This window comes from Gopherus evgoodei, chromosome 11, assembly GCF_007399415.2.
Source record: "Gopherus evgoodei ecotype Sinaloan lineage chromosome 11, rGopEvg1_v1.p, whole genome shotgun sequence".
Taxonomy (NCBI): Eukaryota; Metazoa; Chordata; order Testudines; family Testudinidae; genus Gopherus; species Gopherus evgoodei.
Window position 1 is genome coordinate 66,220,798 of NC_044332.1, and position 23,300 is coordinate 66,244,097.

The 23,300-nt window shown below is 40.0% G+C and overlaps 1 protein-coding gene across 1 annotated transcript; it reads left to right on the forward strand.

Moving 5' to 3' along the window:
• Positions 1-447: 447 nt before the first annotated feature.
• DDX18 (DEAD-box helicase 18) lies at positions 448-18,182 on the forward strand. The gene is made up of 14 exons (XM_030580378.1): positions 448-642; positions 2,093-2,287; positions 4,899-5,063; positions 5,535-5,670; positions 6,810-6,910; positions 7,016-7,215; positions 7,320-7,434; positions 9,989-10,128; positions 10,882-11,043; positions 12,143-12,295; positions 13,184-13,297; positions 14,468-14,524; positions 16,316-16,493; positions 17,175-18,182. Exons 1-14 carry the CDS (start codon positions 489-491, stop codon positions 17,318-17,320), a joined length of 2,016 nt encoding a protein of 671 aa, XP_030436238.1. The 5' UTR covers positions 448-488; the 3' UTR covers positions 17,321-18,182.
• The last annotated feature ends 5,118 nt before the right edge of the window (positions 18,183-23,300 follow it).

The window sequence follows — 23,300 nt, forward strand, 5'->3', positions numbered from 1 at the left end:
TGTAGGTGTGTCTGTAGTGTGGGTCGCTGTGGGAGGCTGGGCCGCGCGCACACCCGTGATCGGGGGTGCGTGTTGCTGTGTGAGTACACGTATAGCCGTACACACCCCTGCCCCAGAATCTGTACTGAACACTGTATCTTACAGTCACCGGGTCCTTACGGGCGTGGATCCCACACACGAGGGCAGGGTCTCGGGGAGGAACCGCCCTTCAGCCTGGCAGCAGCTCTCGAGGGAGGCGGAGGGGCCCATCCTCCCCCGTCCCCTCACTGTGAGCTCACGCAGCCCCACCCGAGCTCAGGGCGCGGAGCGGGTCAGGGCTCCGCCTGGCAACCCCTAGGGAAGGGCGGCACGCGCCAGCCGCGGAGCCTCTCCGCCGCGCACGCGCAGTTCCCCGGCTAGCGTGGGCCTCCTGGCCTCTAGAGGCTGCTGCCGGCCGCGCGAGCAGGGGAAGGGGTTCCGGGGCGCCCCGGCGGCTCTGTTCCCGGCCGATGCCCACGTGCGGCGGCGCTACCGGAATCAGCGATCGGCGCGGGATGGCGGCGGTCGGGAACCTGCCCATGCTGCTGCTCCGCAAGAAGATCGACAGGCGCAACCTCAAGCTGCGGCAGCGCAACCAGGCGCTACAGAGGGCCAGGCCGCCAGGTACCGAGCCGGGGGGCGGGTGCGGATCCGAGCCGCCAGGTACCGAGGCCGGGGGCGGGCGCGGATCCGAGCCGCCAGGTACCGGGCCGGGCGCGGATCCGGGCCGCCAGGTACCGAGCTGGGGGGCGGGCGCGGATCCGAGCCGCCAGGTACCGGGCCGGGGGGCGGGCGCGGATCCGAGCCGCCAGGTACCGAGCCGGGGGGCGGGCGCGGATCCGAGCCGCCAGGTACCGAGGCCGGGGGCGGGCGCGGATCCGAGCCGCCAGGTACCGGGCCGGGCGCGGATCCGGGCCGCCAGGTACCGAGCTGGGGGCGGGCGCGGATCCGAGCCGCCAGGTACCGAGCCGGGGAGGGGGCGCGGATCCGGGCCGCCAGGTACCGGGGCGGGAGCGGATCTGGGCCGCCAGGTACCGAGCCGGGTGATGGTGCCGAGCTGAGCCGGACCTACTCCCGGAGAGAGCTGGGGGTGGCAGGAACTGCCCCTACCCGTCCCACTCGGGGTGTGTGTGTGTGGGAGGGTGTCTCTGGAGGCCTGGCCCAGCCTCCCACGCAAAGTATCCGGGGTACGTAGACGAACTTGCAGCGGCTGAGCCAGGAGCGCCGGGCCCAGGGCAGAGCTCAGACGGGCAGGCGGTCCCTGGGCTCTGCCCCACTTCTGTGTCTGGAGCTTGCTGGGGGCCGGGCGCTTGGGTGCCCACGGGAATTCGTGGGAGACCGGAGCGCGCGTGTGGGCGTTGCTGATCGCAGGGGGGGGGGCGATATTCTTGCTGTAGAACCGGCCTCAGCTCATTATTTGGTGGTTGTGGTAAATGGTAACACGGATCCAGGAACTGTTGCGTCCCTGACCTCACCTTTTCAAACGTGGTCCCTCCTGGTTAGCACTAGTGATTATGAATGCCCCGCAGAAACACCCCCGGCCTGCTTTTCAGAGTGCAGAGCAGGTCCCCTTGAAGTCATTTGGAGTTGTGGCACTCTGCTCCTCTGGAAATGAGGCCCTCGTGCTCTTATGCTGGACAGTCAAGAACAGAAGCTCTCTCCATCAGTGGCCACGTTTGAAAATAGAGGTGGTATTGCAGATCTAATTGTCCCTGGACTAGGAGCTGAAACAGCTACACTAGGTTCTAAACCAGAGAGAACTTTGAACTCTGTCTTCCATGAGTTTAATAAAGCACAGGCCCAACTAGTAATCATACGATCCTGGAATTGTGAGCGGTCAGAGCTTCTGGAATTCTGCAGCTCCTCGTGTATTCTCAGGCATCAAACTACTGACTGTTGTTAATACTGTGCGTATTACCACCACTGCAGAGTTCCAGATGCTATGATATTAGCTAGTGACTAATACCATTTCTCTAATCAAAATACTGGAATTGTTCAAACTGTAAATGTTTGGGATTTTTTCTAATTGCCTTCCTCTTTTCTGTTTTGGATTTGCCATTTCTGCTTCTTCTAGTGGAGACAAGATCTGTGGATACTTCCGACCAAGTTACGAACAATGTCATTTCTGAAGAATCAGTGGAGGAGCTTAAAGTGAAGAATGTAAAGCAACATCAACTAATAGCTAACAGTGAAGTAGCTGAAGAAGCAAAAAATTCTGACTCAAAGAAGAAGAAAAAGAAGAAAAGGCAGATGATTAACACAGAAGAGGGTATGTCATCTTCAGTCTTACTTAAAATGTTATCCTCTGAGTCCCCCCCGTAAGCTGGCAGTAGTGTCTTTCAATGGGCATACAAAACTCTACTAGTGTAACCAACTTCTGCCAGCATTGATCTTGCAGCTACTCCTAGGGCTGTCCTGAGAATTTATGGAAAGTTTAGTGTGATGATTCCTAGGGGTTATATCCAGATACGACCAATTTTATGTAAACCATATGCTAGAAGACTTCTAGGTGCCCCATCTCTCTGTTGCAAGAGGAGTGTTACCCAAAGGTTTGTGATGAATCTCGGAATACTTTACTGTTTTAAGAGTTTTGAAGGGACAGGTATCTAATAAACTGTATATGGTCATGTGCCTTAGAATTCATTGCAATACAAATAAAATACTAACACATGTAGTTGTAAATGTTAATTAGTCATCACAGCTCCCTCTGTGAAGTAAGATATTAAGCATTTACATTTGAAATGTATGGAAAGTAAGGAAAAGAGGTTAAGTAGTGTGACAAAGTGGTTAACTTTGTCTGACCTGGGATCAGAACACAGGGATATTTTAGTGTCCTAAGCTTAGTCTATACTGCCTCTCCTACCACTGAACTGTCCCTTACTGTGAACAGAGGTCATACTGGTGAGGCAGTAGGCTGTCGCTTCAATACTACAGTTAGCTGGAAGAAAGCTTGCATAGGGACGGTGAGGATAGCACTGAACCTGTCCTGAAAACTGTTCTGATGTCTTCTAAAGCTTTGTCTACTCTGTGAGTTAAGGGTGCGATTCCCCTGCTCATGTATACATACATGCAGTAGCTCCATGAGAGCTAGAGCAAGCGTAAATAGCAGTGTAGCCAGGGTAGCATAGGTACAGGAGACGTGGCTGGGTTGTGCCAAGTACATACCCACTGGTTTCAGGCAGGTTTGTATTCAGCACAGCTAAGTTACTGCGAATACACAACTGTTTATACTTTTGCTAGCTCTTATTGAGCTACCATGAGCATGTGTACGTGAGCAGGGGAATCACAGCCCTACCTCATAGTGTTAGACATAAGCTTTTAAAAAGGTCATGATTTTCACAGACCCCACATCAGCTTGAATAACTCATGATCTTTGCTACTGATTTTTTCCCCTGCATTTACAACCTAAGTGATCTGTTTCCTATTTTCAAGGCTACAAGTGTTAACTATTTGCAAGTGCAAAGTGCTATGAGGTTCTCAGATGAATAGAACTGCAAAGTAATACTACTCTGAGAAACTGAATTTCAGAAATGTGTTCCTGACAGCAAATGCTACTATAACAGAATATTTTCTCCAGGTTAGTTGGTGAAGCCCCACCACATGACACATTAAAAAAAATCAAGCTGGATAAAGCGTTTGAAAATATACTTAGGAATTGCACTGAAAGGCCTAATAATTTTCTCTCTCATCCTCTAAAACTCATGCAACAGAATTTGATGAATGATACCTATGGATACACTAGAAAGCTTAAAGCATGCAGCTGCGCCGCTATAAATTCTGTAGGGTAGCCACCCTAATCTGGCAGGAGAGAGCTCTCCTGTCAGCTTTTAATTAATCCACCCCCAACGAGCAGCTGTCCCTGTGTCAGCAGGAGCAGCCCACCCGCCGACATAGCGCTGTCCACAATGGCATTTAGGTCAGCGTAATTGAGGTCACTCAGTGGCTTATTCCCACCCCTGAGCGACACCGACATAAGTGGTAGTGTAGGCACAGCCTCAAATGTTTTTGCATATCGTGTATGTAGTATTTATAAGTAACAACTTCAAACACATCAAATTATTTTTAAATGAAAAACAAGTTGACTGTCATTTATTCTAGCTGCACAATCATTTAAGGGAAATAATCAAAGTAATCATTGAGCTTAAAATGTAAGTGTATATTAATAGCTAGTGATTTACATATTGTAACAGACCTGTTTTTCTCTAAATGAGAGAACTATACTGTAATGCATATTAAACAGTTGTCAGTCTACTTGTTGAACAGGGATTCTGCGTTTTCATCTGTTCTTAAATAGAGAAAACATTTTACGTTAAATACTCCATCATACAGATGTTAAAATATTTCAGTATTTCCTGTTAAGACGTGGAACTTTGCCCTGTAGTTGATTTCCATTGTTAACTGTGTACCTCATGTCTTTCTGTTCAGGAGCACCTCTTCCCAACATTTTATAGCACATTTACTGTATATAACGAGTGTACAGTGAATGTAAACTAATATTTATGTCCTATAGATATTGGTAAGCTAATGCACTTGCCTGCTTTGCAAAGGAAAGGAAGTAACTTTAAATGTTGTTTTAAATTTTTTTATCCCTTCTTGGTTGGGAGCACACCCTCTGAATATGAACTGATGCAGTGTTGCCTGCGCTAGCCTGTGGGATGACTTCCTGAAACAGTTTTTTTTTTCTTCCTGTGGGTAGATAAAAAGCATGAACTAAAATGAAATTCTTGCTATATTGAAATGTGCATGAGCGATTTACGTACTGGGGGAATAAATATCCCATTATCTCTTTTTTTTTTTTATTATAATAATGGTTGCAAAGAAAATATCTAAGTGAGACTTGTTTGATATGTTCATTCGCTCTAAAAATACATTCATTTCAGGTACAGAAACTAAAAAAGCAAAGACTGAAGAACAAGCGTTTGCAGACATGGAGGATGCAAGAGATAGTAAGGATCCTGAAGTGGAAGAAAATAGTAAGGATCCTGAAGAGAGAGAAGTAATGGATGAAGATACCGAAGAGCCCAGTTTACCTCTTGGTGTAACGGGTAACTTGTGTCAGAGTTTCCATATCTCTGTTTTTCTTTTTGCCTAGAGCCAGAAAGCAAGTTCTGAAACTCTCTTTAGAGTAAATAATTTTTTTCAAACTTAGGTACTTAAAGTTAGGTGTCTGACTCTAAACAGCCAAATAGTTTTTGCAGTAGGTTTTTCTTGTTAACATTTGGCAAATATCCAATACTTCTAAGTTGAATGTTAATTTTCATTTGGGAGGGCCTGCTCTTTAAGAGGTTTTTATGTCACTTACATGTTTGATTTGTCTTAGTTCCCCTAGGTTTCCTTTTCTTATTGACTTAATGATGAAGTACTAACCTGCATAAGATAAAACTGCTTGTAGTAATCAGATACAGTAACTTGAAACTTAACTTGTTAATTGCGAGATCAATTTAGCCAAGTAGCCAATGAGGGTGGGCAGGTTTGAAGAAACAAGGTTGAGATGATTGATGAACTTTTCTCTTCAGGTGCTTTTGAAGACACCTCATTTGCTTCACTGTCTGATCTAGTCAGTGAGAAAACGCTGAAAGGAATAACTGATATGGGCTTTACATGCATGACAGAAATTCAACATAAAAGTATTAAACCCCTTCTGGGAGGCAGGTAAGAAATACATTTTATTTTTTTTTTAAATAAAGGAGCATGTATAATTAAAATTCCACCTCAGTTTTGTCTCCATGTGAAATGCAAACACCTTAAAAGTATTGGGATTGCAATTCCGCCCTTGTACACAGACTGGCTTAGTGACATCTCTGCTATAGCATTAATGAAACTATTGAATACTTTTGAAATTTAGTATATACTAGTCCCTAATACTTATGGGTTATGTTCTCATTTATTTGTCTATTTAGTCACTTTAATAATTGATGCCCTGCATGACCATTACAGGTTCAGGGTCCCATCCCTGCCCCGCCCAAGGTTTTACCAATAATTAATATTGAATGTGTTATTTATATGGTATTTCCATCTTGTGCATGTGTTTATATATGTTTTATTTCATTATGTGTTTATATTTTATATAAAAATAAAGATTTTTAAAAGTATTGGGATACAACCTATTTGGATTGTATGAGTTTTGTAATATTTTGTAGAAAGTCATGGTTTTTTTAGTGCTCATGTGTTCTGAGTACTTATATATGGCCCTGCATTACCGAAGTGCAAGTATCTTCCACATATTTCCCCAATACTTTCACATAATTCCAAAGCAGAATTAATTTTTCATTTCATTGCTTTCTCCCAGCCTTCTGGAGAAAGTTTGTTTGGTTGATGGACACTCACACAAAGTAAACAAATAAGCCTATGTTGTGCTTGTATGGTTTGTGTGAAGAAATTGAGGGGAAAGCTCAGTAGACCTTAGATTTACGTTTAGTTTTGAAAGCGGGGAGGTATGTGATCTTTGCTCTCTCTTGTGAGTGATTTCCATAGTGTAAGTCCTACCCCTGTTAAAGTTCCATCTCTTGTTCCCATCGAACATAACTAGTGAAATGTCAGTCACAGGGTGAGGGGAGAGAGTCTCTGAGCCAATTCCATAGCAAGTTCTGACTGCTCTGGAGACCAAAGTTCTCTGCCTTGATTGGATGGTTCCAGTCACAGTTGACCAGGGCTGTTTTTGAATGGCTAAATACTTAACATTATCAAACCTTTGAGCTGTTAATTTTTTCTCTACAAAAGTAACTAAAAATTTAAATGCTGCTGACAATATGAAAAACTAAATATTTTCTTCCTAATTATGACACCTACAGAGATATTCTAGCAGCTGCAAAAACGGGCAGTGGCAAAACACTTGCATTCCTCATTCCTGCCATAGAGCTTATCTACAAGTTAAGATTCATGCCTAGGAATGGTAAGGCTCTTTCTATGCTTCTCAATTAAGTTAAAGTTATTCTTGGGGAGAGAGGGAAGGATACCTTGGTTTCATTTTTGCTGAAATGAGCAACTTCTTTTTTAGGAACAGGTGTTCTGATTCTTTCCCCTACTCGAGAGCTTGCCATGCAGACTTACGGAGTTCTGAAAGAACTGATGACTCATCATGTTCACACTTATGGCCTGATAATGGGAGGCAGTAACCGATCAGCTGAGGCACAGAAACTTGCAAAAGGGGTCAACATTATAGTGGCAACACCAGGGAGACTTCTGGATCACATGCAGGTAGGTAAAATATCAGGTAGCCATATGTATTTACAAAACAAAACAAAAAATCCCACCCATACATAGTTTCTCTGGCTGACTTGGTGTTCATTAAAATCTTGTAGAACACCCCTGAGTTTATGTTCAAGAATCTGCAGTGTCTGGTAATCGATGAAGCCGATCGCATCCTGGAGGTTGGGTTTGAGGAAGAAATGAAACAGATCATAAAACTTCTGCCAAGTAAGCAAAATTCTGTGTCATTCCTAGAAATCATGTTACCTTCTGAGCAGCATGTTGGTCAAGGAAGGAGAGAACTAGGAGAAAAGGTTTCGGGTACAGTAGTTTTAGTATTAGTCTTGGAACGATTGTCCTGCACTTTCTAATGCTTGTTCTGACTCTTTCTCTCTCTCTGTATCACACACACCCCCTTCTTAATTCAGTATACAGTAACCAGCAGAAACTTGTTTGTTATATTTTACCATCTATAGATAGATCAACTCACCACTAGAGTGCCCCCTCATGGCTGGATGTGGGCTAGCAGGCTCTCCTCCTAAAGCACCCCCTGCTGACAGTCTTTTTTGCCTGCAGTGCTGCTGCTAGCAACTCAACCTTCTGGCCAGGTCATATTTAGTCCCACCCCATCAGGGATGATAAAGTCCAGCAAAAAGAAATGTCAAATCCGTCCATCCAGTCTGCCACCCTCAATTCTGGGTCCAGCGGTCCATACATCTTTTTCTCAGGGCTCCCATTAGTCCATATCTCATTTTCAGAGGCTTTACGCTGCCTTACCAGTGGCTGGTAGGGAAACCCAGCCCCTCTCTCTAAACTGGGTTTAAATCTATGGACCCTAGGACAGGCAGTCAAGATTCACTCCACCATACTCCTTGCTGCCTCCTCCCTGGACTTCTTCTTGCTGAGCCCTACTGTGGACTTTCTCCTCACCTTACAAAATGCTTCCTTTTTCCTACAAGTCTTGTCACTCCCTACTATCAGGCCTGAGACAGCAACATTTCTCCCTGCAGCCCACTTCTGCTCCATACGTCTTCTCTTTATAGAACCTCGCTGGTTTCATCATTCATTGTGGTTGACCCATCCCCCATTTGTAACCAGCTGGGTTAAATGGTCTCAGAACCACATTAACCCTTTCATCACCTGTATGGGGTAGGCACTCCATCAGACCATCATTTATCTGAAGGACAGGCTTTTCATGGGTACTTTAAAGAAATAATATAGCCCATAGAACAAGGTTTCTCAAACTGGGGTTGCCGCTTTCGTAGGGAAAGCCCTTGGCGGGCCTGGCCTGTTTACCTGCCCCATCTGCAGGTCCCACTGATCGCAGCTCCCACTGGCCGTGGATTGCTGATCCAGGCCAATGGGAGCTGCTGGAAGCAGCAGTCACTACATCCCCTCAGCCCGCGCCGCTTCCAGCAGCTCCCATTGGCCCAGAGCAGTGATCTGTGGCCAGTGGGAGCTGTGGTCGGCTGGACCTGTGGGCGGGACAGATAAACAAAGCGGCCCAACCTGCCAGGGGTTTTCCCTACACAAGCGGTGACCCTAGTTTGAGAAACCCTGCCATAGAAGTTAACGTTAAGAGATGTATTTCATTTTTATCTAGGACATCTTTCTGCCAATGCAGGCTCGTTCCCTACAGTACAGTGTTTTCTGACACAGTTTAAATGTCGTATGCTAAAAGGTTTCCATCCCTTCACTTGGGAATCTCCTACACATATTCAGAGACTACTTCAGAAAGTTTATCCTGATCCTTACCTGATTTTTTTCCCCCTATTTCTAAATTTCATCCTATTACTCCTTGTATTGCTCTTTTATAGCATGCAGTCTTTCTCAGAACCCCTGAAGAACTCTTTCATCTTAGAAACAGGAAAACATGAAACAAGGGCATTTTTTGTAAATATGCAGGCTGATGTATTTAAGAGTAGTAGCAACTTAATATGCAGTATGTAAAACCAAACAACAAAAGATGAGTAGAGTAGCCACTCATACTGATAGCTAGAGAGACTAAAATTATAGGGAATCAATTCTCTTATTGTTCTTTGCATCATAAGTAAAAAGGATTGTGCTTGATTTCCTCCCTGACCCCCATACATTTAGACAGGAGTGAAACATTGCAGGATCAGTGCCTACGTTTGTATCAGGCAATGGGATCCAGGCAGGCCCCCCTTTGCACCTGTGCACTGTCCCAGTGAAGTCAGCAAGGCTCAGCGTAGGGGTTGTCCCACACAGCAAAAGTAATGTGTGTACACATGTAATGTATGGTGCTATGGTATCACCTCTGTACCATGAAATTAAATTAAAAGGCAAAACTGTGTAAAACTGATAAAATAAATACTTTTTTGTATAACATATTGGTTACTTTGCTGCAATGAATTTCAGAAGTTTTTTTGAGGATACAAAAAAGCATTTGATATTTATATGAATGAAAAAATATGCAGTTATACTAGCCAGAATAAAATCTGATTTGGTAGGATTGCTATTTTCTGTGTGAACAGCAGTGCATATGAATATGAACATCCCCTAAAGGGAAAGGACTGCTTAGGGTTTATAGGTATTGAATATTTTTTAAAACAAGCATTGCTTTGGAGGGCATGAGTACATAGTGTAAATTACATTGATAGTGGCTGTAGTAGAGACAGACATGATCTAGTAAAACCTACATTTGCGCACCCACTGAGGAAAACAGGCAAAACGCACACCAGGAGCCCTGCAACTGCATCTTGTGTCTGCTATTTGCATAATCCTCTGCAAAAGTGAGATTATTTTCTGTGAATTATTTCAGAGCGCAGACAGACCATGCTTTTTTCTGCTACACAAACTCGAAAGGTTGAAGACCTCGCTAAGATATCTCTGAAAAAGGAGCCACTGTATGTTGGAGTTGATGATAACAAGGAAACAGCGACAGTAGATGGTCTTGAACAGGTAAAGTTAAGCAGAAATACTAGTAAAAATAGATGTAATATGTGGACAAACTGCTTCTAAGCATCGATTGTTATGTGCATTCTATAAATGTAAAGTATAGTCTTAAAGTTAAGGTGGCCTTTGGTCATCCTGGTTGGACAACTGCTAGTAGATTGATTTAAATCTCTCTGGCATTAGCCACCTATAAGGAATTATTTGCATTTAGTAGATGTTGCAAGATAAGCAATACCAACAGCTTTGGTATTAGAGCTCCAATTCACAATCTCTTCAATACTGTGAGGTGAGGAAGGCTGCTGCAGAATTACAGGTTATTACATCATCTTTCCATAGATGTCAAAGACTTGATCAGTAGCAGAATTTCTTTTTAAATAATGTGCTTTGAAAAAAGTTCTGAATTTTAAGGACCCAGGAGTTAGATATTGTAAGGTGTGTTATTTACAGTGGTTAAAAAAAATTTGGAACATCTTTGTTGTTGTATAAATAACATAACTTCTACTCATCAATAATTCCCTAATATACGTCTCTTCGTTAGACAATTTATTAAGTGTACTATATGGATGTCAGTTCCCAAGAAGGTGAGACTGGGAAAAAGAGAACATAGGTGTCTAAAGTTTTGTTTAATATTGCTGTAGAACCAAAGACTTAAACTATATGTTTTAAAGCTCCATTTGTTTGCACTGACTTAATTGAGTTATTTGAAACAAAAGCATATTTCATACCTGTTTTAAATAACTGGCTTTGAATGATTTCCAGGGATATGTAGTGTGTCCGTCCGAAAAAAGGTTCCTTCTGCTCTTCACATTCCTCAAGAAAAATCGGAAGAAAAAGGTGATGGTGTTTTTCTCGTCATGTATGTCTGTGAAATACCACTATGAACTACTCAACTATATCGACTTGCCAGTCATGGCCATTCATGTAAGTATTTTCTTAAGTTAACCCTTTCAAACCAGCTTTCTCTTAAAGCTGGTCTTTTAAATATGTATCTGAAGAACAAGTTTTCCATCAGTGAGACGGAGTTGTGTTTTGAAAGAGCATTTTCCATCAGACATCTAGTTTAGAGATTCCAAGTTTGATCACTGAAAACGATTTCATCATGCTTCCATGTTGTGGAGGTAGTGGAGCTTTTCATTGTCTACGTGGGAATTAACGTTACTATTATTTTTAGTTTAGCATCCTTGCTTAATAGTCTCCCCTTTACTAAGCAAGCCACCTGGGTAGGTATTTATATTTGGTAGAATTTTCAAAAAGGAAACAATAATTCTTTTTTGCCACATGCTTCAGGGATCTCTTCAGTTGGTAATTTTAAATTTTGACTTCCAAGTGGGGATGCATTGGATACGTGTTTTTATTTTGTTATATTATCACAACTGCGGCCCTAAATAGTTGGGAATATGGACTAATTGTATACTTGATTTAAGGTGATAAATACCTTATGAAACAAACATAATTGAGTTGTTAACTCACCTCAGTGTGTTTTGTTTGTTTTGGAGTTTTTTGGGTCCTGCTATGGTCTTTGTACTGCATTCTGAATGGAAGTGCTAAATCGGGGGTGAGGAGGGAGGAATCTTACGTTCTTCTATTTCTCTCTAGTCTTGCAAGTGTTATTGTTTTACTCTCTGATCCTTCAAACAATTAGGCATATCCTTAACTTTAAGCTCTTGAATTAGTCCCATTGCACTGTATGTTCGGAGGATTGAGCTTTATTATTATCATTGCTTTAGAATGTACAGTGTAACCTCCTCCAAAGTAGCATTTATGTTGCTGTGTGCTGTACATCAGCCTGCTTTGTTTACGCACTATGAAAATGGTTCTGCTTTTAAAAGCCATGGATGTGTGGGTATGTATGAGTTGGTTAGATGGAAAGATGCTTTAACACACTGTTTTAAATCTTCTTAGTAACCCCACAGTGTCTGAGATATATTTCTTGTGTACACGTAAAGCTACAATTCTGAAGGCTGATTTGCAGAATTTTTTCATTGTTAACTATTTCAATCCTGAATATGTTTTCTCCTAGGGCAAGCAGAAACAAACTAAACGGACCACCACATTTTTCCAGTTCTGTAATGCAGATTCTGGAATACTGTTGTGCACTGATGTAGCTGCCAGAGGACTAGATATTCCTGAAGTTGATTGGATTGTCCAGTATGACCCTCCAGATGACCCAAAGGTATCTTGTCTCCTGCAAATGCTTCTGATGTGTCTCTAACATTCCACACTTTTGGAGAAAGCATGGACTTAATTATCCCTCTACAGAAAACTGTTAGGCTCAGGCAGGGTTTGCATCAAACAACTGACTTTCTATTGTTCCTGGAAAATGCTTGATGTTTACAGTTCATGTACTGAATGCACCACTTATTTGAAGCGTTCAGCATGCTTTTAAAATGATTGCCTGTTGGAAAAAATGATGTGCACTTAGACTTAACATTTAGTTAATTTTAAAAATGAGTCAAAAGAAGCATAAGGTTGCATGCTTGCCCTTAAGACCCCCTGACAATTTTTGTGATTTTTTTTTTTAAAGTCCCTATTTTCCAGTTAGTTTTTCTTCCTGTTACTATGTGAAAGACCCATACGAACAATTGCACAAAGTAATCAAACTGAAAAAAAAAAGCAGAAACATTAGTTACAGTAATCATAGATATTGGTTATAACAACAATAAGTAAAATATTTTCAAATGGATTTTTTTAATTGAGTGTCTCTTCATCAAACCTAGTGCTTCAGGTTTGCAGCACTTGGTCTTTTTATCAGTAGATTTCAATGTGGTGAGCAGAATTTACATCATTATGGATGAGAGACTCCATAGCTGCAGTTTTATTGAGTTGGTTTTTCTGTTAGGCTGTTCACATTTGCAAGAGTCAAAAGCAGATCTCATTGACCCAGGACCTTGAATCAGGACATGGAAATATTTATTTTGCATGGTGTTAAATGTTGAGTTTGACCATCATCTTCACTGATATTAGCATATTCTGGAGATAGTAATAGTGTTAAAGAAATTACTTGGCATAAGAATTTTTATTTCAAATTATTACTTTTTTTAACTATTCTTTTTCCCAAAAGGAATACATTCATCGTGTTGGTAGAACTGCCAGAGGTATAAATGGGAGAGGACATGCTCTACTCATTTTACGACCAGAAGAATTGGGTTTCCTTCGTTACCTAAAGCAAGCCAGGGTAAAGTCATGTGTAGCATTTTACTATGCTGCTGGAATTTTTTGATGTAGAAACTGTAATGATTAATCAAGTGTTTCAGTATTTTAACCGAAACCCATTTTATTGCTTAGAAAATGTTTAACTGAATAATTTAATAGAAATGCAAGGTGGCCACTGCAATAGAAACTAAATAATCATTTAAGTTCCAGGGTAGCTGGAATCACTTGACAATGCAGCTTAACGATGTGCTGTGAAAGAGAAAAAATGTTTCTGTGAGACCTCTACCAAAACCACTAGGTGCATGGTGCTCCAACAAAAACAAGGAAGACACAACCCTAGTAATATATTCTTAAAAGTCTCTATTTTAAGAAATGGCAGGAAAAAAATCACAAGTTTCAGTCAGTAGTATATCAAAAGGCAGCACAGCTGCTAAACTTACCAATTCCTCATTTGTTTTCTCAGCCCTGAGTCACTGCCACATTTCATTACCATAAAGGAGAAATGTCCTTTCAATGAGAAGAACATTAGTGTAAATATTGCCGCTCATGATGTGCTCTGATTAAAAACCCGGTATTTCTGTAGGAGCAGGAAAGAGGCGGAAATGCCTTCAAAATACCTATCTCAAGCCTGAATTCATATAGAAAAAGTGGTTCACTTTTTCCATCATTTTCAAATTCAGAACCTGACTCTGGAAAACCCACCATTCTCACCCTGGTGATAGAATGCTTTGCAGCAAAAAGCCCTGCAAAAATACTTACTGGAACTTTTAAAGAACATTATTTGAATAATGAAAAGAAGTCAACTATCTGCGTATTCTTAACTTGCCTTCCTTTAGGACTTGTTTACATTAGAACATTTTGCTATGTTATTTATACCAATATAGTTAAAGTAGCAAAACCACATCGTGTGGACCACAATTAAATGGATATAAAAGTGCTTATACTGGTATAAGAGATTATACTAGTGTAACTGTGTCCACACTAGGGCATATTACCAGTATTAAAGTTATAATTGCTTACCTAGCAGTCATAGTTATACCAGTATCACCTTTTCTAGTGTAGATGGGGCCTTAGTTATCATTTTCTTTAGGTGAATGCTGTAAGTTTTACTTGCACCTTCTTATATAGGCTATATAATACTGCGTAAAAGTTATCTAAACACCTTTTTTTTATTTTATTTTTTTTTTGGTAGGTACCATTAAGTGAATTTGAATTTTCCTGGTCCAAAATTTCAGACATCCAGTCTCAGGTATAAAGTTATTTCATATTAGTTCTCTGAATGTTTACATGAAAATGATTATAGCTGTAGACTAGCCTGCTCTTACAAAGCAATTGAAGGTTTAAAGAAATTGTGGAAATCTGCTTACATGATTTGAAAGATTCCTCTAGATATTTGCTCTTAAATGCTAAACCCTCATGTCATTACAGCTATCCATGACTTTATTATGATACCATGTTATAATTGCAGATACATTGTTTCACTTGAAGTATCAAATTCTGCCCTCATAACATACAGGTAACTTGTCATTGACTTCAATGAGAATGAACATATGCCTGTTTAGAAACAGGACTTTCTTCTTCGAGTGATTGCTCATGTGTATTCCACTATAGGTGTGCGTGCTCGCCGTGTGCACTGGTGCCGGAATTTTTCCCTTAGCAATATCCATAGTGGGAGAGCACCACTGCCACCCCTGGAGTGGCACTGATATACCACGCCATAAAGGGGGCTTTAATCTACCATAGTAATTTTAAGTATATCTTTGACTTTATCTACAAATATAAACCTCTATTCATAAAGTGTGTGTACCTAACACAATAAATATAGGGGTTTTTCCCCTTACTGAATAAGGTTGTGTGTTCCATTTACTTTACAGTAATGTAATACTTCATAAAAGGATTACTCTGTACCTCTGCGAACAGGAAAATTTAGAAATGACATTTGTAAAATTCTATAATGCACAGTAGTAACCTGTTTAACTGGCCTGATTTACATGCTGTCATAATCCAGTGGAAGATAAATCTGTTTAATGTTCAGCTATAATGTGATGAGCATGGAATAGGAATCTAAGTAGACTAGAATAGGCATTTTTTTGTAAATTTGGAAAGAATTCCATGTTGTACGTACATACATTAAGTAATAAAAATGACTACTTCGAATTTAATTTTAGAAAAACATTTTAAAATTTGAAGTGAGCTGTTTTTTAGTTAATGCATAAATTTTGTTTTTATGCAATTTTTCTATAAATATGATTTTCAATTGGCTTGAAATCCTGACTCAGCAAGGTCATGGTTTAACCTAGAGCATCAGAACTGATGAGCTCACCGTTCAGTTTCTGTTCTGCTTAAGCTGAGTTGAATTTCAGAAAGATGCTCTGTTTATTTTTTCAGAAGGTTGTCACTTTTGATTCTAAATGCAGAAACTAGTGAAGCAGTGTATTTGGGTATTGGTGGTGTGTCAGTCTATTATTTTTGTGGAATTTTGCAGTCTTTTCTGAATATTTGTGGTTAGTTGGTATATGCAGAACAATAAGTCTTGTCAATTCTAAATAGTAAAACCCTTCAATTTAAGGAGAAAATTCAGATATGCATCAAGGGAGAAGCTAACATTGCCTGCTTTAGTGGTAGAATCTCACAGCATATGCAGATTTTCATAGACTGATACAATTTTGACATTAGAATATCTACCAGCCACCTTTGTCCATTAATTCCAAGCTCCCTTGTTTGTACCACTTAAATATAGCTATAAAGTTAAGCTAAAGAGAATGCATTCAGACAGTGTAACTCATTATTTTTGCAATACTTTTTAAGATTACTTTGAGGCTATGTAATGTAATTCAATTCCCCTTCCCCCCTCCCCGCCCAATTTATAAAGACACATTGATAAATTTGTATTTTGCTGTAATAGTTCAATTTTTCTGAAGTGAATATTATGGTTAATGTACTAATTGCAAATTACAAGCAAAATGAGTTATTTGCTGTATAATTTATAAACTGGTTACAGCTGTAATTGGATACAACTGTCTTGCCTTTCTTTTTCCAGCTTGAAAAATTGATTGAAAAGAACTATTTCCTTCACAAGTCAGCCCAGGAAGCATACAAAGCATACATTAGAGCTTATGACTCCCATTCTCTGAAACAGATCTATAACATCAATAACTTGGATTTACCCAAAGTTTCCCTTTCATTTGGTTTCAAAGTCCCTCCGTTTGTTGATCTCAGTATCCTTTTATTGCAACATGTCAAAAGTAATTTATCTGCTTAACATTTCTAATGTGTACGTCGCTGGAGTATCTAAGTGCAAATGATAGTTTTACTATTAATTATCTAAGCAGGTCCTAACCCTAAAAGAATAGTTTTATAGAAGTTAACCAGCTATTTGCCAGTTTTAATATTTGTTCATGACTATGTATGTATGTATGGCAGGGCAAGAATAACAGCATTTTAATTTTTGCATATATAGTGGATCTGGGAATATTACATGTATATTCTTGAGAGTAATTTCCTCTTTTACTAATGTGGGGTTTGCACAATGAGATATATCCGTGTAATGGTTGTGGCATATTGTCCTGGGGAAAGACAAGTATAGGGACTGCTCAAATTGTTTCAGAACTACTGGTGGTAAAGGCTGACCCATTAGTGCAGTCCATAGTGTGAGAAGGAACAGAGTTAAACAATTTGAAAGAAGGAAAAATAAAAGACAACCATAGGAATGACAAACACTAGGTGAGTTTTTAGTTTGACAGGTTTTCTCCACCCTAGCATCCACTAAGCTTTTGCTCTGTAAAATGCCAGGCACACTATTATTCTTTTTCCCTGAAAACGTCCCACCATACTGAAAAATGTGACAGTTAAGTTGGTTTAATGTTTATTGTCTGTATTCCTTAACCAAAAATTCCCAGATGTGAACAGCAGCCAAGGTAGAAGATTGCAAAAAAGAGGCGGAGGTGGAGGATTTGGTTACCAGAAATCCAAGAATGTCCACAAATCCAAAATCTTCAAACACATTAACAAGAAAAAGTCAGACAGCCGGCAGTTTTCTCGTTGAAGCTGTCCACTGAAATGGCTTTTGTCATTAAAATAGACTCTCTGTGAAAATAATCTTAGAGATATTTCCTTTGCAAATTGCTCAGGTTTAAGCTGTGCTCTGTTTAAATTTTTAAAATTTTACATTTGGTTTCTGGGTATATCTTATAAAATTTCAAAAGCATTTAAGTAAGAAAAAAGAGACTGAGAAAACTAAGTGATTTTGGAAACTTTAGTCACAAAGGAGAGGATAGCTGTATGTAACCTTTTTTACTATAAATAAGTTAAACACATTGTTCCTGAAAATAGAAAACATTTTCAGTGTTTTTTTCTATAAGATATTCTCCCTTTTTTCCTCACTTCACCCTCTAAGCACCCATCAAAAAAAGCAATTCTGAATACAGTATGGTTGTGCATAGCAAGAGTCCTTCAGAGTATTCAGAAATTAAAGGGGATGGCAGGTCACTGAGACTATTTTTACAGCACAAAATAAACCATCCTTGTTTACTTGGGTCACTGGACTTCTTTATAAAGCTACAAAACTCATTGCTTTTTCTAGTAAATAAGATGAATATGAAAATTCTTGACAAACAGATTTCTGTGAGCATAATGTGTTTTTAAACCATGAAGGAAAACACTTTGGTCTGTGTCTCAAAAAGTACAAAGGCAAGACTACAAAAGCAAACTTAATAGTATATATTGTGTGACATTCTTGAACTGCTTTTTGATAATTGTGTTAATATGCTAATTTATCTTCCAGAGGAGCAATCTGCTTGCTTCAGCATCTTCTCTCAAATTTAGATTTAAATTTAACCATCTCTCATTTCTAAAATATATTCTGTTAAAACAAGAATATGCAAATAAAATGATACACCTTTATTTAATCTGTAGTATTCTTTATGAAGAGGGTACAACAAGAACTGTTGCAACTGTATTCTGTAACAGTGTATTACTTTTTAGTAGCCATTCCTTGGATCAGTGGTGAGTAAAGCCAAAGATACAGAATTGAGTGAATGCAACACAGTGTATGTAAGATTTAGAAAGGTGAAGTAGGGTGTAAATATAGGGAGATCTTGGAATGAGAAGTGGAAAAGAGAAAATACAGGGGAAGATATAGAATACACATTAGTGGGAAGGATGAAGTAGGGAAGGGTAAACCATTAAGATTGTAAGAGAGTGAGGGCAGAAAATTGATTTAATCTGTAGTATTCTTTATGAAGAGGGTACAACAAGAACTGTTGCAACTATATTCTGTAACAGTGTATTACTTTTTAGTAGCCATTCCTTGGATCAGTGGTGAGTAAAGCCAAAGATACAGAATTGAGTGAATGCAACACAGTGTATGTAAGATTTAGAAAGGTGAAGTAGGGTGTAAATATAGGGAGATCTTGGAATGAGAAGTGGAAAAGAGAAAATACAGGGGAAGATATAGAATACACATTATTGGGAAGGATGAAGTAGGGAAGGGTAACCCATTAAGATTATAAGAGAGTGAGGGCAGAAAATTGATTGACAGTATTACAATTAAATACTTTGCACAGTGGACAATAGACAACTGACTTAGTCCTTTAAATTGCAGAGAGTATGGCAGGGCACGTATTTTCACTGTGATCGATAGATTTAATCATTGGGCTAATCACCAGCTATTTTTCATGTTTCTCCCCAATACCACTGCCCTGGTAGATAACTAGTATTCTCGTAAGGCCACTGTGAGGTAGAGAAATAGTATTATCCCTCTTTCAAAGATGCTAAGTGACTTGCCCATGCTGCTCGGGTAAGTCAGTAAAAAAGAAAAAAATCAGACTCACAGAATCCTGATTCCATATCCCTGCAACATCTCTCTCTCTGGGTAGCAGCTCAAATTTCATTTTACCCTCCCCACAACTCCCAAAATGAGGTAGGAATTTCCCTGACACTCAGACATTCAGTTTTTCAATCTTAATACTGATGTGAACAGATTGTGAATGTGTTCGTTTGCATATAGTTAATTCACTAAAACCGCCAATACGTTTTTAAATCAGCAAGTCAGACGTAAAAGTGAAAGACTTTTTGTGTAGAACGGCTTGACTCCTTTGTTTTGTGGGGGGAACATTAGTGTTGAGAGGCGGAGCATGACCGTTCTATTGTCACTGTTAGCCTATACATAAACGCATACCTGGAGCACTATGAAGAAACATTTCCTTAATCTAGCACTTTTAAGGCTAAACTCAGCTGCAATTTTTAAAAAATAAATCTTGGTCAGTTAAGAAGTTTGGATTTTTGATACATCAAGTTGTTTGGATTTAACAACTTAAAGCTTCACTGGTTTCAATGAGGAGTAGAAGCTGTTCTTTAAATTAAAACTGCATTGATCCTATCTCTCTCTATACCTAGCACAATGGGGCACTGATCCTTGACTCCAGGTTATATCCTTATACAAATAATTGTTAAAAAGTCTCTAACGTGTTTTAGAAATACCTATGAAGTATACAACACCATAGTATGTAAGGGTTTGTATGTGAAAGTTACACCAGTTTAACTTTAGGTCTCTTTGAAACTGGTGCAAATGGCTGTGTGGACACGTATTTCAGTTTGGCTTAAATTGGCTGGGAATAGGTTTAAGCAAAACCACAAAAAGCTATTCTTAAACCAAAGTAAATATTCACTCAGTGGTCTACAGTGGTTTAACGAAGGCCATGTCTACACTACAAAATTGTCAACCTAACGTACGTCGGCATACAGCTGTCCCAGTAATTACATCGCTTGTGTGTGTTTACGCATTGCTCCTTGGGTTGCTGGTGCGTGTCCTTACCAGGAGCGCTTGTATCGCTTGTACTGTCAGTGTGGGGCATTGTGGGATAGTTCATGAAAGCCAGTAACAGTCAACATAAGCAACGCAGTGTCTACAGTGACACTGTCAATCTAATTACATCAACCTGACTCATGGAGGTGTAGTTAAGTCAGTGTAGCAGGGCAGTTATACTGACAGGAGAGAAATGTAAGTGTAGACACGTCCATAGGTCGAAGTAAGTTGCCTTGTATTGACCTAACTGTAGTGTAGACCAGACCTAAATTGATTTAAAACAGATCTAAGTTAAACTGGTGCAACTTATGTGTGTAGACAAGGTCTCTGTATTTCACAAGTAAGCAGCTTTACCTAAATAGCATGGCCTCCATCACCACAGTACCTGAGGACTTCCTATGTGCTTATGCTCACAACAGTCCTGTGGTGACATATCTCCAGTTTTGCAAATGGGAGCTGAACCCAGAACTCCTGTGTGTTAGGTACAAGACTCTTTCCTTCTAATATTTTCAGAACTGAATGCTGTCAGTGAGCAATATTTCACTCTTCCTTCATACGAAGAAAGTTGTCTTATTCAAATCTAGTTTTTAATAAAGGGAAGCAGTCTCTGAGAGTATTATCCTAAATTTTTCTTTCATTAGCTTAAAACTATTATTCCTAGTTTCATCTCCTCCTGCTTCCCTAAATAATTCCTCTCCCTCTTTGTTGAAGTCAATGGGAGTTTTGCCACAGACTTCAGTGGGACCAGGATTTCACCCTTAGTTCATAATCTTCTCAACTGTTGCATTCTCCAGGCCCATAATCAGAAAACAATAGCAAGTGATCTCTCCATATTGTCTTTCATATTTAATGAAATAAAACTTCCTTTAAAAAATTGTTACTGAATTTTCATTCTGCCATACCTAAGAGCTTCAGGAACCGGAATACACTGCTGTAGAGTTTGGGATCAGCTTGCGCTGGAAGACAACAGGCCCTTTTAGAGGACATCTTTGCCAGCAGCTTGGAATGCTCACTTTCCCTATAGAGGGACCATAGTTGGTTTTACTTAAAAATCCTATATGTATTGTACCCATGCTGTATCTATGGGAATACTTACATATTCTACTATTTCATGTTGCAGTTTCCTGACTAATCAGAAGAGTAAGTCCAGAGGTGACTATATATATGTATTGAAAGACAAGGACCACAGCTCATTGGATTGTGTAGATGCATAGATATCATTCTCCCCAGTTAATGCATCGTTAATGAAAAATACATCTTATAATGGAATATCTGCTCATTCAGATCAGGTGTCTGTTTCTACAAGGATGTTACTATAAGTTTCAAAGATCAAACTGATTGGAAATCTACAGTTTCCTTTACAGCTTCCCCTGTTATCAATCTTGTGAGCAGTTAATAGACCTCAGCCATCAGACTCTCAAGGCTTGTCTCATAAGAATGACTGATAGGTTGTAAACTAATATTGTATTCCTTGAAAAATTGCCTCCTCTCTCTTCAAGAACCTTGACAAAGAAATTGGACTTTTTAAGCTAGTTAAAGGGGTGATCAAAACTGGAAGAAATTTTTTTGACATTTTCTAGAACAAGTCCATAGAGGAATTTTCCAGTGCCTAGATACTACTCATAATTGTGAAAAAATTTGTCATGATACAATCACCTCTCTCATGAATGCTGTAATATAGTGCAGTCCTAGACAGGCATAAAAAATCCCTCACTTTCAAATCTTTCAGGGCGAAATGTCATAAGTAGACAGTGAAGATTTACTAACACAAAATAGCAAGGTTTTGTGGGAGCTGGATGCAGACTAGGACAGGTTTTTATCTATACTTGCTTTACTGTAAATAGAAAAACACTTCTTAAAAACCTCTTTCTTGCATAATTTGATGGCTTAATTTCATAATGAACAGTGACATTCTGATGATTGAATTCAAACTGGTACATTAAGGCCCTGATGCTGCAGTACCTCACGCAGTGTGCAAAAGGTGGATGTTCATCCGGCTATAAGCTAAGTGTTAAGCATAGCTCTACACATCAGAGTAAGCGTCAGGCAGCTTTGTTCTTCATGAAGGATGTTCTGGAGCCAATATGAACCATGTTGAAGGTTTATCTAGGCAGATTTTCAAAATAAAAGATCACATAATAGTCATATTCTTGTTAGTACTCCCTTAAGAAGCCACAAATTGATTGAATAGCTTGGAGGTGATTTTTTTCAGTCACTGCTTCAGCTGGTCCTCCCACATCAGGATTTGAGGCACTTTGACTAGGTCAACCAAGAGTTCTCTCTATCATTTCTTGTTTACCTATTCTTTGGACTTGCAGAGGCCTCTGTGTTCCAACCCTCTCACTCCAAACTCTCGAACCAGCATTAAAGTCACTCTAAAATATTTGTTCTTTCCAAAGCTACAAGTGGTTCAAATTTTACTAGCGGTTTCAGTTGAATCCATCTCACAGGTGTGGATGATGTTAAGAGAAATGTCTACATTTCTTTCCTACCTGAAACAGCTCCTTTAGAATCTCTCCAACCTTACTGTGGAATTGTGAAAAGATGAGGTAGGTTGGCCTTCTAATTAAGACACTAGGCAAAGATGTAAATGATCTAGGCTCAATCCCCTGTTTTGCCAGGGGTTTTTTGGGGGCAGGGAGGGGAAGCAATTTAGTCCATCTGCCTGTCTCACTTTACCATCTCTAAAATTGGGGATGAGATTATCTTTATATATATGTAAATTATTTATAGTAGAGACTATCGTACTATGTGTGTTCAGTGACTAGAGCATATCTTAATTAAGAACATAAGAATGGCCACACTGGGTCAGACCAATGGTCTATCTAGCCCAGTATCCTGTCTTCTACCAGTGGCCAATGTCAGATGCTTCAGAGGGAATAAACAGAACAGGACATTTATTGACTGATCCATGTCTTGTCATCCAGGCTCAGTTTCAGGCAGAGGTTTAGGGACACACAGCATAGGGTTGCATCCCTGATCATCTTGGCTAGTAGACCTGGATGGAGCTATGCGCCCTGAACTTACCTAGTTCTTTTTACAGCCTTCTCTCTTATCCCATGATGGCTTAGCGTGCTTAAGGACCTTTGGTGAGGGACCTTGTCAAAGGCTTTCTGAAAGTCCAAGTAGGCTATTTTGACTGGATCTCCCTTGTCCACATGCTGGCTAACATCCTCAAAGAATTCTCGGTGGTGAGGCATGATTTGTCTTTACAAATGCC